We start from the raw sequence: 17025 nt of genomic DNA, 5'->3' as shown, positions 1-17025 counted from the left end.
TCCGGGTAATTGTACATGTCTTAACTTCAAAACTGTGTTCGCTCATAAAGAGGGACACAGAGTAATTTTCTTCACAAATGACGTTATTTTCTTATATAACCATACAACTTCCTCACGTTTTTCACCTCTGCCTTCAGAAATGACTATATTGTTTTCCATACTCTTTGATAAGTAACTGCTGATGATGTTTATATTCTAGTACCTAGGTAGGAGGGATATAAATTGATGTTAAATGAAAATTCTTTCAAAGTTACTAAAGGGGGCAAATGTGAAGTATGAATGTATTTTATGCTTATTATTATTATGTCTTTTCGTTTATATAGTGTAGTCACTGGAATAGAATTTTGCACGACCTTGATGTAACTCCCATCACGACTCTTTTTAGTTAGGGGGGGGGGCTGTTATCTATCACAACACCCCCATTTCTTTGTTCACCTTCCCGCCTAAAGTTTGTCTCTGTCACATGATCCTGTGTTAACAAAACCAGTTTGTCTGTGGGGAGTTGCCAGGAATTCAAATTGGTCATTCTGGAAGATAGACACATTTTCCAGCACTGGCTATTCTGGCTTCCTCCTTCATATGAAGTGAGTTAAATTCTCATCACGACTGGCTGTGTGTTTCCTCTGCTCAGATATTATTGAATGCATATGGTCTTAAACCTGACAACTAGTATTACAGAATAAACCCAACAATTACCCTTAAAAGTTATGAATCTCATCTGCACAACTGCAGATTTAAGTGTGACGTCTAGACCGAGTGAATTCCGGATGTCAGGATACCACACATCTTCTTAATAGTAGTTCTCCAGATTGTTCTTTTCATACCACTTCCCTCTCCTTTGTGATAGGAGTATGTCACCATCTTGTTTTACACCTCGAGTCTCTGTGGGCGGGGCATTCAGACACGCCCAGCTTGTGCAACCAGGGGGAAAGGAAGCTAACAGACAATTTGGAATTATTTAATAAGTATTGGAGGACAAAACATAATATTTGATTCAGATATTTCTTAGGCCAGCAGAGAAGGCCTGACGGCCCACCACTGTCGTAGAAGTATAATGAGATTTAATGCTTTCACCATGTAGTGCACAAATAACAACAACAAACAGACAAATAAATAATCAATACATAAGAACTAAGTAGCAGCCCAGTGATGCGAGTGGATAGCGCGTCGACCTCACAGCTCTGGAGTCCTGGGTTCAAATCCAGGTCGGTAACTGCATGTTCTCCCCAGGCTTGCGTGGGTTTTCTCAGGGAACCAATAGTATTCCAATACTCTGAAAATGACGCATTGACACTCTTGATGCTTTTTCTTACACTCTCACTGACAAGCTAATACACAAATGTAACTAATCAGACTAATCCAAGCAGACATACAGAGGCATGTGACGATTCTCACCTGCTGCCGGAGCTCCTGAGGACCACCATCACAAGCACCTCGGTCTCGACTATGAATTGTCACATCCACGGCGAGTTCTGCAATTTACAGAGTCATCCATTTTGCAGTTAAAAACTTCCATTTCAATGAAAAACACAAATACAAGACGTTCGGCGGCGCAATTAACAAAATCAAGATACCATGTCGAATTTAAACTGGCACTTAGCTAATGGTACTATATAATTCGAGCAGGAATATTTTTATTGTTTTACCAGGCCACCTTCGTCAGCTTCGTCACCTTCGTCAGTAGCAGACTCGTCTTCCTCCTCACTCGCCGATATGGTCATTTCCTGTAGGTCCTCCTCTGTCAGTGGGTTTGAGTGGCAGTCGATGAGGTATGTAATTTCATCAGCCTTCAGTCTGCACCAACCGAACCAGCCTGACAGCCTTATCAATGACAGAGTGATGGATTTCGTTAGGCGTGAAACCTTCACAGTCTTGAGTGATTTTGTATGGCACAATTTCTTCCAGCTGGAGATGAGTGTCTGTGCTTTCATGTCCTTTAGGGCATTCTGAATATTAGTCAGACACATAAATATGTTGTAGTCCTTCCAATAAGATTTATTGCTGAAGGTCTCGTCCGGTTCTTCGATGGAGGAGATGAGACCCTCCATTGTCGACCAAATTTTCGGGCTACGCTCGCGTAGCTATTTCCTGCTCTCAACCTGTCCAATAAACTCACCTTTTCTTTAATTGTTAACATCTTTCGCTTTTTCTTCGGTTCACTAGATGCACCAAGGGATAAAGAGCGTTTGGGAGGCATCACGAAGGGCTTCACAAAACTTTTACACTTAAGTTGGCGAGAAGCGTACTGTATAGCACAAGATAAGCGTGGACTGAAAATGGGGACCGGGAGCAGCTTGAGCTACTGGAGTGAATGGGCCAATGGGGAGTCGAGTATTCAGTGAGTATTCAGTTGGCCAATCAGCTTGCGTTTATGCCTGTGATGCTTGGCGCATACGTACATCCAATATTTTAAAAAAAATGTAAAATGATGCGATTACTATTTCTAATTTTGTTTTCACATTTTGTAAAATAATGTAATTTCTAATTTTAATTTAATATTTTTCATTATTTTTTTTTCGTTAAAAAAACCCCTCAAAGCTCTGAAGCCGCGATGGTGGAACCGCAAAGTAGCGATTTTCCAATGTAATTTCATGAGTCTATCATCCAAACTTCATGCTTCTACTTGATCTGGATCAGCATCTCATGATATATCGCATATGGTCTAGTGGTCAGGATTTCTGGTTTTCACCCAAGTGGCGTGGGTTCGACTCTCACGGTATGGCAAACTTCAAATTAGATGGATGGATTGAGAACTATTGAACTTCTATAATTTCTGGAAACAAATCCCCTTGTCTTCCACAAGCCTTTCCCACATCCAACTGAGTGGATGTCTGTTGCTAATGATGTGGTAATTTAATGAGTCTATCATCCACGCTTCATGCTTCTAAATGATCTGGATCTCCATCCAATGGTATATCCCATATGGTCTAGCAGTCAGGATTCCTGGTGTTTACCCAGGTCGCCTGGGTTTGGCTCCCAGTATGGGGAACTTTGAATTAAATCTCTGTATTAAGAAATATTGGACCTCTATACCTTCCGGGAATAAATGCCAATTGGTTGCCATAAGCCTTTCCCGGTTCTAACCAAGTAGGTGTCTGTTGCTAATGATGTGGTTATTTATTGAGTCTATCATCCAAGCTTCTTGCTCCTAAATGCTAAATGATCTGGATCTTTTTCATATCAAATATCTCATATGGTCTAGCGCTCGGGATTCCTGGTTTTCACCCAGGTGGCCCGGGTTCGACTCCTGGTATGGGAACTTCCAACTAGACAGCTGTATTTAGATGTGTTGGGACAAGTAATTTTTTATGGTCTCAAGTTTTTTTCCTTTTTCAAATGAATGACAACAAAACACAACACAATTTGACAAAAAGAGATACATATGACCCTTTTGTACGTAAAGCTGTGGTGTCATTGACTGAACAACTCCCTCCTCTGGCTAGCGGAGGAAGTCCATGGCTCAAGAAATTCTTGGCCTTAATGAGTGGACAGAATTGTGCGCTTGTTGACCTGAGACAGGCCATGTCAGCTTCCTGCACTCAACATCAGCTACGAATGGTAGAAGAAGAGGCAGGAACTACTAGACATCCTTATGAAATTCCATTGACCTAAGTAATTAAAAATGCCTTCCCAAGATCTCATGATTTGGCCCCAACCATGTTTCCACACACCGATGGAGCTGGAGGTCCGGTGCACTATGAACAATGTGTTTAAAACTGGATAGAAGGCACCAGCTGCCATCCATCTGGCATATTTGAGAGTGAAACCTTGTTCGGAACAGCTGTTGTCGAGGGTCTTCCGTAACCTGTGAAAAAGGAATTGAAGAAGGACACAGACTTCTTGACAGGTGACGAAACTAGATTTAAATGTCACCTGACTCACCATTGTAAGATGTATGATGAAGAAAAGGTAAAAAAAAAAAGGAATCACAAAATTTGACCTCTGCCCTGTCAAAACTCCAACTTTCTAAATTACACTTAAGAGAAGAAGACAGGGCAATCTGCCCAGATGTTCCAGGGTTATGATGAGGCCCAAGATGATGGTCAGTTTTATGGTAGATACGGTGGTCGCGGGCACGGTTTCTCCGGTTGCCGGGGAAGAGGGTACTTGGGACAAGGAAGACAGGGCAACTGTTTTGTGTGTGGCGGTATTGGTCACTGGCCACGTGATTGCCCCAGCCAGCAGCAGCAACAGCAGCAACCGGGAGACAAAGTTGGAAACCTTCACGTGGTGTCTCCTGAGAGGCCGCTCGCCGCGGCCTGCGAATTCCAACAAATACCACTCAGAGCTGCCAACAAGGAACGTGGCACCCTACGTTTTTCATCCAGCCGGAGATATTTGACTGCCCCTCACCTCCGACTACCCCCCGGATGAACTAATCCGCGTTCCAGTGGCAGCTCTAGCGCTGTCTGAGGGTAATCCTCAGGCGCTCGTAGTGACTCAACAACAACAACAACAGCAGCAACCTGGCTGTAGAAGAAGGGCATTCTTAGTCCGTGGCAGGCAGGTTTCCGTAAGGGCCGCTCCACCACCGACCAATGCCTACGGCTGTCCCAATTCGTCATGGATGGGTTCCATTCTAAGCAGCGTCATCGCTCTATTGCTGCTTTCTTCGACTTCAGCAAAGCGTACGACAAGGTGTGGCGTGCCAACCTACTCCAGAAAATGCTGGCGATCGGTGTTCCTCTCCGGTATGTTGAGTGGATCAAAACATGGTTCACCAACCGAACGGCACGCGTGAGGGTCAACGGTACTACAGGACGCTGCCGCACGTTCAAGGAAGGCCTTCCCCAAGGATCGGTGTTGTCACTGCTTCCCTTTACCATCTACAATACATCAACGACCTGCTTAACTCCATTGAGCCTACCACCCTCGTCCCCGGCTTGGCGCTGGTCTGTAGCGGCCGTAACAAAGAAGAAGTGGCAACACGATTAGAATCCGAGGCCGCCAAAGTCCACCAATGGTCTGCGAATAACCACCTCACCCTCAATACGTCCAAGTCGGAGGTTGCCTTCTTTACAATGGACGCTGCCGAATCCTCTTGGTGCCCAAACATCACCGTCGGGGGTGCCAGACTCAAGCCCAACCGAACCCCTACCTTCCTAGGGGTCCGGTATGACCGCCGTCTCACATTCAACGAACACATACGGCACTTGAGTCAAGTCATGAGGCAACGCACCAACATATTGCGCCAACTGACGGGGACTTCTTGGGGATGGCTTCCTATGGACATGCGGACGATCATGCAGCCACCATAACTATTGCGGCACTAGATAAAACTGACTTATACATCTACACTGACGGCTCCACCCACAAGGGTACGGAGAATGGAGGAGCTGGAGTAGCAGTCTTCCGAGGCGACTCCCTGATCCACTCCTGACACGCACCAACGGGGTCCTTTAGCAGCTCTTACCAAGCCGAAAAGACTGCACTGAACGCAGCCATTGACTGGCTCGGGCAGAATGACGACTGGACCTCGCCCTCCATCATCACGGATTGCAAATCTCTCCTCCTAGCCCTCAATAATCTGAACAACCTTGACCCCCCACCATTGCCCTAAACTCCAAATTTGCAGCCTTTCCCCCATCCAAAAAGATCCAGCTAATCTGGGTCCCCGGTCACTGCAATCTCACAGGCAATGACATAGCAGATGAGCAGGCGAAACTTGGCTCCACCCTCCCCCAACCAACAGCTCCGCTAGAACAACAAACACGCCTAGCTATTATTCACAGGAACTGCAAACATCCCTCATCAACCCATCCCCGCGTCATTTCCCTCACATCCTCACGTCCCAATCCAGAGGAAGAGTCCCAGCTATCCAAGAAAGACCTTCATGACCTTATCCGATTCCGGTCCGGACACCATCCCTCCCTCCGAAGATGGCAAAATTTGACGGGGAAGTGCGAAAATGATCGGTGCCGTTTCTGCGGTGAAGAAGAATCCGCCGAGCATATCTGGCTTTGGTGCCCAGCACTTCAGAATGCCCGTTACCACCGCCGGCTGGGACTCTCTTTCGGAGAACTACGGAGCCTCCCACACGCGATTCTAGCGCTTCTGAGGATTATCCTCAGGCGACTCCGGTGATTCAAAAACAACAACATCAGGGTCAGCTTGGGATATGGGTTGTTGCATGGGCATACGAGTTAGCATTAGCTGGGTTTACATAATCATTGTACGTTCGAATGTGGCATTAATGGTACATTTGGTCAAAGCTGAGAAGCGGGGTAACAGTTACAAATGATACTAGGGCATTCAAAAGTGGCTGTTTCAATGAGCCTGAAAGGAACCAGTCAAGCCATCCTCGTTGTGGAACCGAATCTCCGGTCACAGCGCTCTGCATGTTCCTCATAGCCTGCAGGGCATCATGGACCGAACAGGACGTGCCGTCAGGGATGAAGGGGCAGCACGATTCTCCCACCGTAACACACACCTCCCCGCTGGATGGCCACTCCGTCAAGAGCAGGGCGGCCCTGGAAAATCACCTCGGCCATGGCGGCTACCCAGGCCTTTCGGCCTTGCTGCAGCCTGACTGATGCGCCGACACAGGCCCATAACCTGCCGTCAGTGGTCTCCAGATGCAGGGCCTTCCTAGACGCTCCCACTCATGGGAACAGAGCCATTAGGATTTTGGATTAGACTGACCAGTATTTGTGTTAGAGGGACACATCCGCGCCACACACCGGATAATGGTCGTGCGCTCCGTCAATAAAGTGCCCAAATGGAGGTCATTGATTCAGGCATAACAGAACTCCTGAATATCCCAGATGATTATTTTTGTACATAATAATCAAAGATACATCCCCATCATCATTGGATACAATTTTCGGGTAAATACACCAACCAGAACCGACTGGGCCTGGTTCTAATAGAACCACTATTTTAATCGCAAAATACCTGTTTTGGACACTGTTTATGGTGGGAAATAGCTCCAGAACCAACCTGGATCATTATTGATAGGTTCATTAATAATTAACCTTCTGGTGTAATTATCAATCACTGCAGGCAGACATCTTATTCAATTATTGACATTTAATTAAAAAGATTGCATCATGGATAAGGACTAAGATACCGCAAAGCAACAAGACTTCCCGTTGTCTTCACGGTATCCTCTCGAACCATAATTCTCGTACGGCTTTAAGGCCATAAATCAAAACAATTACAAGGTTGTTGATTAATCCATAATGCGTAAGCAAAAACAACATCTGTAACTATAATAACAATCAAGGTATTTTAACAATAACAAAACAGGAGACTAAAACCGACAACATTTGGATTAAAACAATCACGCCATCATTTGACCTAACAATCATATAACAATTACATCAAGAAGACCGAAGTGCGTCACGAGGTATGGCCACAATGCTGGAAATGGCAGATATCCGTCTTTGTTATTAGCCAGTGACCCTGGCTCCGTTGCAAAAGAGAACAACCGATCTCAAAGCCCCAGATTGGGTGAGTTGCTGGATAAACAATCCTTGAAAAAAGTTCACGTGGGAGAGGACCAGACGATTGTTTATGACCTCGAGTACTTTCGGAATAATAGGAAGAATGATTTAAGAAAGAAATGGATTACTACACATATATGTATAATAGTAATATAGAATAAACCCAACACGTACCTACGTACCTATGTACCTACGTAAAGCAAAAACAACATCTGTAACTATAATAATCAAGGTATTTTAACAATAACATAACAGGCAATTAAAACCAACCCTCATTTGGATTAAAACAATCTCGCATTCATTTGACCTAACAATCATATAACAATTACATAAAGAAGCCCGAAATGCGTCACGAGGTATGCAGACGATACGCGTGTTATGGAGGTGGCAGATATCGCGAGTCCTTGCTGCCTCCCGATCAACAGCCCTCAGAGCCCGATACTGGGTGAGATGTAGGATAAACAATCCTTGGATAAGAAGTCCACGTGAGAGTGGACCAGGCGGTAGTTTATGACCTCGAGCCGAACAACAGGAAGAATGATTTAACAAAGAAATGAATTACAACACATATATGTAAAATAGTAATACAGAATAAACCCAACATTCCCCCATTTTTATAATATGTATGTTATTAATCATTTCTTAGTAATCACAAATGGAAATGTTGGGTGACTGCGATTTTATCCGCCTACTCCTTACTCACATGGCTGGTCTGAAAAAGAAAGAACATGATCATTTTTGTCCAATTCGTCCTTGGAACTGTCAGGAGTGGCTGGATTGCCTTTCCTGGCATGACGTCACGATAACTATCAGCTGTCACTAATTACGTGATTAGATTATTTTTGGTATTTAAGCATACTGATTTTCTGTGGACGCCGTCGGATCGTCCTGGTTTCGTCCTGGTTTCGTTTCCTGTTTTTCCTGTTAGTCATTGCCGTTTCCATTGACGCCACGCCGCTTGTTCTTTTCGTTTGTAATGAGTGGTCAAGCCAAGTTGTTTAAGTTATGTTACCCCGTTTATTAAATCAACCTACAAGAGCTACAGATCTGCCTCACCTTTCCATTTACTTCGGCGACTCTGCATCTGGGTTCAACTTCTCCACCGATCCAGTCGCCCTACGCGGCGAGATCGTAACAGGAACTACCGTACTCCTGGACTTCACTGCTTTCCCTGGTACGTTTCATAATCAGGGATATAATTCGTGTAATTTAGAATTTGTAGGGGTAATTGCAGTAGTTATAAGTCGGCTTAGCAAGGAGCGCAAACAGGGGATAAGACAACACCCGTACAATGTCAAGGGTAGTAGCATATATGGCTACAGAAAACACAACAGATTGGGCCAAATCCTTACATTTTCCAAAGGTCTTATACCACCAGTCTGTGAAGCAGGCAATTCTACTCCAGACTGCTTTTTCATATTGCGGTTTTAGGGTCTGCAGGCCACTAATGACCCTGGTTAGGGACCCATCGGGTGACGTGTTGTTCAGTATGAAGGTGCAACATTGTTTTCCAAACATTTTGCACACGCCCCTTTGCTCCGTAAGGAGCATCTCCACCGCTATGTGATCCTGGAATGCCATCAGACTGGTAGCTGCCAGTTGCTCTTTATGGCCACGGATCCCTGTTCAGTATAATTTCCAAGTTTTTGGACATTGTAATGCAGGTAATTTATCCCATCTACATTTTTGTTTGGGGACTCCCATCCTGCTGCGATCTGATTAGCCAGCTTATACTCATCTGGGACGCCCCGGGGGATGCCAATCGCATCAATGTATGTTGGATCTCCTTCCCTCCATGCCGCTCGACGATGTTGTTGTTGTTGCACTACAAGCGCCTGAGGATTACCCTCAGACAGCGAAAGAGCTGCCACTGGAACGCGGATTATTTAATCCGGGGGGTAGTCGGAGATGAGGGGCAGTCAAATATCTCCGGCTGGATGAAAAACGTAGGGTGCCACGTTCCTTGTTGCAGGCCGCGGCGAGCGGCCTCTCAGGAGACACCACGTGAAGGTCGGGAGGGACCCTTCACCACACCAGATTTCTGAGCAGCCAATTGTATCTCCTCCGCTGTAGATGGAAAAACAGACACAGGTAAGAGCAGTGAGACCAAAGCACCTAGTCCTGCCGCGTTTCGGCAGGAGTCGTATAATTTATCTCCACCACACCACCACCATAGGTCAGAACGTGGTATCAGGGGTGTAGTTTGTTTTAGAACGCCGGCACACCACGTCTCATTTATCGCCCCCAGCTTCAGACCATGCCCTGTAAGGTTTAAGCAGGTAAAATGATTAAACAGTGGAAAAATTGACTTCCCATTTACTGCGTAACAGGATAGACACTGTTTCAATATTTTTTCTGTACAAGTAGGACACGTTTTTTCATTCGTAAAAACACTTTCCCCAAAGAATGGTGATTGAGGGTTGTTATATCCGATCGTATTTTTCCTTGTCTGGCAATTTGTTTTAATCCTTTGTAAGATGGTTTAGTCTCAATTGAAACCCTTTCCTATATGGAGACGTCAAACCCAATATAGTTCCCTATAGTTTTATGGTATTGCATGCTGAGCAATAATCTTTCCAATCAATATTGGTGTTTCCCGTATCTTATTAAGTCAGAAAGTTTATCTTACCCGTCCCCTCAATGTTTCAATTGAGACCACCCTTTTACAAAAGTAGCTCCACATAGTGCTTGCCCCTCTTCTTTACACTCCATTAACAGCTACGCACCTATGCACCTACGTACCTAGGTACCTAGGTACCTACGTAGATACGTAGGTACGTACCGAGGTACCTAGTTACCCAGGTACCTAGGTACCTAGTTACCTAGGTACCTAAGTACCTAGGTACCTAGGTACCTAGGTAGCTAGGTACCTAGGTACCTAGGTACCTAGGTACCTAAGTACGTAGGTACGTAGTGTTGGAATTATATATTAAAATTATGCAACTTACTAATACATTAATAACTAAGCAAATGAAACTAAGGCTGAACCACTATATATGTTTAATAGTGTTTTTACGACTTCACTATGTGGAACATAGCCGCTTGATGAACCCTGTATGATTTATTGCGTAAATAATGAGCTATCTATACTTTATGGCGTAGACGCTGAAGTTACTTTCAGTTCTGTTATCTTAGAATGACCAATGTGTGAACCCTAGTTTCTCACTCCTTTTTCCAGTTTTGTTTGTGTTACCAGAAGTTATGGCCCTGTCGGCTCAGAGAAAGAGAAGTTACTGCCGACAGACATGAGCTAAAGGACACCCATGTGTGGAGTCATAGGGGGCTTTTCACACACACATCCTCAGAGGGGCGGAGATCATTGCTATATATGTGCTTTGTAAAATGTATTGAGTGACCTTTCTAACTCTTGCTTCTGTATGAGGTGTTGGGTCCAGATCGATCTGTTATATAAAGCCACGCCTTTTGAACGAGACTCTGCTGACTTTTTCCATTTATGAATCAAAAGATTTTGTGGAAGTAGAAACAGGCTAATATTAAAATTAGCTAACAGCAACAACAAATTTTCTACTTCAGTAGGTAGGTAGGTAGGTAGGTACGTAGGTAGGTACCTAGGCACCTAGGTACCTACCTACCTAACTACCTACCTACCTACGTACGTACCTACCTAGCTACGTACCCAGGTACCCACGTACCCACGTACAGACATACCTAGGTAACGAGGTACCTAGGTACCTACCTATCTACCTAACTACCTACCTACCTACCTACCTACCTACCTACCTACCTACCTACCTACCTACCTACGTACCTACGTACCTACGTACCTACCTACTGTGAAATATATTTGTATTCTTATATTTAGTCTTGCACCCTTTTCACTATGATGTATTAAAAGTTACTAGAATAGAATTTAACTTACACCTATTGGTTAAAATGTGCACTACACCTTTTGCACTCCACCTCCTTCATTTGTATTAACGCCTCCCATTTTTATGACTTGTCTTATCTCTAATAAAACCACAGTTGAAGCAGCTTTTCGGGGGGAAACAGCCTTGAGTAGCTTGGAGAGTAGTCGCACTCTCGGGCCTCTGATTTGTCCACTCCCCCGCCTCTGCAGACGCGGCCTTTAACTTTCATTCCATCCGCCTCAGTGTGTGTTCCTGTGTTCGAGTTTATTTAAGTGTTGGCTAGTAGCCCCAACATTCTGGTGCCGAAACTCCGGGAGGTTTGGCCTCCTGATTTTGGATCGCGAAAAATTAGTCCAAAAATCTGACGTCAGCTGTCTCCCCATTGAGGAGAAGGGTGATCGATTTTCCGCTATCCAGAAGAAGGAAGCAAATCCATACCACCGGACGCAGAGCACATCTGAGCGGTAAGGCACTTTTAAAATTAATTTGTAGAATCCAATCCAGTATTGAGACCCCGTCTTTCTAGAGAAGAAAGATGCTCCGTGTGTCGGAGAAAAATGTTTCGTATGCCGCTCCCCGTAAGTTAGGGGAAGTGTTCTCGGGATTAGAGATGTTAGGAAACGTATACGGGAGATCAAGTAGGATCTCGAGATTTCTGGAAGAGTTCAAACTGAGTGAATCACCAGACAAAGAGGAGGAGGTCGCAACTCTCCGCCAGGGACTCCGAGGATTGCGTTAAAGATATAGAAAAATATTATTATACTGTGCCAAGAGAATGAAAGCTCAAAATAAAGAAAATATATATATATATATATATATATATATATAGAATAATACATATAAAACTTGCAAGTAATCTCCCTAAGGAGAAATTTAAACCAGAGCACTTGTGACACGCTCGTACATCACGTCGTTTGCCGCGCAAAATAAGAGTATAAACGACTATCTAGGCGGGAAAATAAGATAGTAAATTAAACGGGACGTCCCTAGAGAAGGTGAGTAAACACTAAATAAAAACTAATAAATACATTATAAGAATAACGGAATATATCAATATAATTTTTGAATAAGAAAAAATCTTCAAACAAAAGAAAAGTTGCAAAAATTGGTTTAACAAACAGCAAAGAACTCTCAACCGACATGCAGTTTATGCTGAAGCATTTTCCTGGATAATTGCACATCTTTGAAAGAATGGAGGAAGAATAAAGACAGAGAGAGGAGTGGGGTGGGAGAATGTTGGAGGAGCCATTACAGGCCATAAAGCGTAAATTACAAGTTGAAAAGGCTATTGAAAGAAAAAAAAAGGAGAAGATATGTAGAGAACTTCAATATATTCAAGTTTAGATCGTTCAGGCCCAATTAAGCATAAAATATGTATTTAAGAGAGGGCGGATTGGGACGGGATATCCCGAGAGAGAACAAGATAAGGGCGGGGGGAGAAAAGGGCAAAGCACATGTGAAGAAAAAATGGCTGAGCCGAGGACAAAGGAAAAATGGCGGCCAAATGGGGTGAAAAAAGCCTTCTTTCCCTAACCCATCCCAAAACTCGCCACCATGACAGGTTTGATTGATGCCAGGCCTCCTCCTATCCCCCCTCTCAAACCAGGCACGGGGGGGGGGGGGGGCGTTTGCTCCTGGAATGCCAGACAAGATGTCTCAGGTTACCTCGCATCAACAAGAGCAGAGGGAGATAAGAATTTAGAAGCAGAGGAGACAGAAATGGCATTCATCCAAATTATTAATGATATCAAACGAGAAGAAAACAATGCAGAAATGGCATTGATCCAAATTATTAGGAAAAGTTTAGATAAAAGTTTAGATAAAATAATTAATTTAAGAAAAGCATGATTTCTCTGGGATTATGTGAGCATCATAGATCATTCAGTGCACGGAATGATGTGTCTCGCTCGCCTATCAACAGATGAGATATGCTTTAGCGCAAGTCATATTAATGACTATTAGAATATAACGGATTGCATAGGCTTCAAACAATTGATGTCAATCAAATGCCATTAACCTAGTTCTTTTGAGAATGATTAGTGCTGATAGGACAGCAAAAGGTGGTTAGCTGCCAATAAGCCCTTTTCAGGGATGGCGCTCTCCACTAGTGATAAAAAAAATGCAGACCACTGATGTCTGATTATGAATGCGTGTGAGCGTGAATGGTTGTTTGTCTTTTTGTGTTTTTGTGTTTTTGATTGGCCATCCACCAAGATATAATTGATCAGTTAGATATCAAGGTGGAAAAGGATTTAGCAAATTGGAATCAATTTCTGAAACTGCCAATAAGCCCTTTTCAGGGATGGCAGCGAAGGATTGGAAATTTGAAATCAATTTCTGAAATCACCAATAAGCCTTTTTGGATGGCGATGAAAAATCAAGGAAAATTGTTTAGTCCAAAGAAATTTTTTGATGATAATGCATTGGATTGGAGGAACAAATCTGCAATGCGAAATTTTGAAGCACTGAGAAAAACAAAAACAGTGGATCATATGAAATTCCAGAGTACCATTGATGCATAGGGATAATGGCATCCAAATTGTGTTCACAGATTAATTGACTGAATTGACAAAATGTTCCATATTTCGTTACCATACCAAACACCATTATTCACTACACGATTGGAGCTGAAGGATGACTCTAATCTGGCTATCTGTATAAAAGAAAAACTTTAAAGAAACGCACTAATTTTGAGTTAGCAGAAGAAGACTGTGTTTTTCAACAGGAAACATGGAGAAGACGCACGAGCAACCCAAAATGAGAACGTCCGTACAACTCTTGGTGACCAAACAGCAGACATGAAAATAGCGGAGGATGCAGATACACCTTTGCACTGTAAGGAGGTTCTCTCAGTTGAAACGTTTGAGGAGACAGGTAAGATAAGCTTATTGACGAGATCAGACGTAATGGAAAGCATCCAATATTGATTGGAAAGATTATTGCTCGAGGAGTAATGCGATAAACCATAAGGAACTTTTATATTGGTTTTATTGTCTCCATAAAAAGTGAAAGCGTTTCAATTGAGAACAAACCTTCTTACAGATTCTTAAAAGTAAACAATTAGAGAGAAAAAGAGACTACAATGAATAGATATGTAACTAAATTTCAATTTTATGCCTGACTATTGGAAATTGTTGATTAAGAAAGTTTTAAAGGAGATGATTGGCAAACTCCAAAGACAATGGAATGTTACATTTGATAAAAAAAGACTACTAGTTTGGGATATTTTAGAATTTTCAAACAGCTGAGATAAATGTGCAACGCAATACACATTGTTAATTGAATTGGGACTTGATCAGTATGCAATTCATAAGTAATGAGTTTTAATGGCTCTAAAAGACAATTATGCTAGAAAATATTAACCCTAATAAACAAGGGGTGGTTACAGTTTAGTGGGTTCAATTCTTTTCAGAATTATAAATGTCTACATTTGTTTCTGGATATTAATTGATGTGAATGTAACTGTTGCAGAGAGCGGGAAAGCTGTTTTCCTGAGGAGAAGGCAGCCTGGTTTGCTCTATGTATTCTTCATATTTTTAGCATGATTAGTTAATTTGTGTAATTGCAGGAATGGAAAAATCAAATATAGTTATTGATCTTAACAAGGAAGCAGCAATCACAATAGAATAACAGCTAGTATATCTACTTTTGACCTATAAGGCATATAGTTAGAAATTAAGTAAGATTGTTATGATTTTTGTTAATTGGGATTTTAAGCCCAACCACATAGCGGTAAGAAAATGTTAAGCACACGCTGAAGACAACGACAGAATACAGCAGGGAAAGCAGCAGCAGAAAACACCAAACAGCATACACAACAACAAAAACTGAGTCGATCTAAAAACTGTGTTAATTGATTTAAAAACACTGCACCATAGAAAGAAAAGATGCATAGATACATGAAGAAGCAGAACAGTCAGCCTATTCACAGCTAAAGGCCTACCGTGCCTACCAAAGAATTTATTCCAAAATTAAACCATGGAAGGAGCCATGTCTCAACAGGGGGGAAGATGGATATGGCAGAGCATGTGTTCCATGTCCCAGAGGTCTAAATACCTACTTTAAAATTTTTTGTAGGAACTGTTTAATTTGTTACAGAGGGTGTGCGGGATAGCCTCAGGCCCAAGCAGGTGCAACGGGGAGACAAAGTTGGAACCTTCACGAGGTGTCTCCTGAGAGGCCGCCCGTCGCCACCTTCGAATTCGACTACTACACACCTTCGGCTAGCCCCCGGATGAACTAATGTGACTGAGGGTAACCCCTAGACGCCTGGATGGCCTAACAACAACAATAACAACAACAAGTGCAACGTCCAAAAGAGCGTGGGACTTGAAGAGCGAACAAATGGTACAATAAGACCAAGAAACCGATAAACTTGTCCAAAGAACATGTAAGCTGCCGTGATCTTTTTGTCTATCCTGCAGGAGGTGGTGAAGTCTGGTGACCAGAGCCTGATTTGAGTCATAAATAGAAAGTCCTGGTCCTCTCCACGTTGGGAAGGCCCCTTCGTGGTTTAACTCACCACCCCCACCGCAGTAAAGATTGCTGAGAGGTCGACGAGGATTCACCAATCCCAAATCAAAGTAGTTCGAGACAACGGTGACTCTGAGTAGACTGGAAATCGGGCGGTCCTAAAACCCTTGTCCGTGAAAAAATCATCTGACGTCTACTCACCTGCCACGAGCACCTTTCACGTAACCTTGACCTCTCATAGTTTTTACACCCTCACACAGAAGCCAAAATGAAATCAGTTGCCACCCCCATCACTGTGACTGTACTATCAGTGGCAGCCTGAGTGTGGCTGAATGCCCCGCCCCCAGAGATTCGAGTCGAAAAACGAGACAATGCCGTGCTGCTGTCACAGAGGAAAGTGAAGTGGTATGAAAAGAGCAATCCAAATAACCACTTTGAAGAAAATATGTGGTATCATTTTATGGCATTTCAGACAAAAACTAACTGGTGTGAATGAAAGTTGTTATGTGTGTAGCCATTTCCACAGGTATCCTGATATCCTGAATTCACTGGTTCTAGGTGTCACATTTAGATCTGCAGTGATGTTCCTGGTGACCATAAGTTGTGGTCCACCCCCCCAGAAAATCATTCTGTCACTAACTTCCCAACTTGGACATTGAATTGTTACATGAGTGTTCATTAACCAAACTTTTAAAGCCCTACATGGTATAGCAGATGAATTAAAAGCCCTTAGAGAAATGGAGTTGCAAGACCGGACGGTCCTAGATTTCATAACAGCCAAGGATGGAGGTGAGTGTGCCATAGTTGGAGAGCACTGTTGCACCTTCATCCAAGATGGAACCGGTGACAAAGGTAACATAACTCGTGCCATAGCTGAAATGAAAATCTTAGCCAACACTATGGCCCAAGATCACTCAGCCGTAATTGGGTATCACTGTGGTCGTGGTTACCAACCGGATCATGGTTCTCTATTCAGATTAAATTTGCAACTCCCTTTCTTGCGGTTTTACTTCTATACTGTATCTTTTCAATGTGTGTAATCCTTGGTATGAAAGTTATGATTCAAAAACCTAACCAGCACACGCTGGTAGCTTACAGCGACATACAGTATCACCGCGTGACATGCCGTGATGAAGATTCTCCCATCATTTTACGAGTGCCGGTATGTCGAGTCCTCCGGGTAATTGTACATGTCTTAACTTCAAAACTGTGTTCGCTCATAAAGAGGGACGCAGAGG

At 43.3% G+C, this 17025-nt stretch overlaps 1 protein-coding gene across 5 annotated transcripts in view; it reads right to left on the bottom strand.

Annotated features, from left to right (window-relative positions):
* The window catches only part of LOC144209878 (uncharacterized), a 69071-nt gene that overhangs the window by 30741 nt on the left and 21305 nt on the right, over positions 1-17025 (bottom strand). For 2 of the 5 annotated variants that reach the window (XR_013329268.1, XR_013329269.1), the window contains exons 2-4: positions 8502-9707; positions 1647-1821; positions 1396-1472 (exon numbers count right to left, since the gene is read on the bottom strand). Coding sequence is in view for 1 of the 5 variants with exons in the window: in XM_077736426.1 (XP_077592552.1) it covers positions 1247-1273; positions 1396-1472; positions 1673-1821; positions 8502-8509 (261 nt within the window). In the remaining 4 variants the exon portion in view is untranslated. Of the gene's footprint in view, positions 1-1138; positions 1274-1395; positions 1473-1646; positions 1822-8501; positions 9708-17025 lie in introns of those variants that run through there. The other 3 variants (XR_013329270.1, XM_077736426.1, XR_013329267.1) reach the window with 3 other exon arrangements.

This window comes from Stigmatopora nigra, chromosome 16 (assembly GCF_051989575.1).
Source record: "Stigmatopora nigra isolate UIUO_SnigA chromosome 16, RoL_Snig_1.1, whole genome shotgun sequence".
Classification (NCBI taxonomy): Eukaryota; Metazoa; Chordata; class Actinopteri; order Syngnathiformes; family Syngnathidae; genus Stigmatopora; species Stigmatopora nigra.
This window is presented reverse-complemented; position numbering and strand designations above follow the sequence as displayed.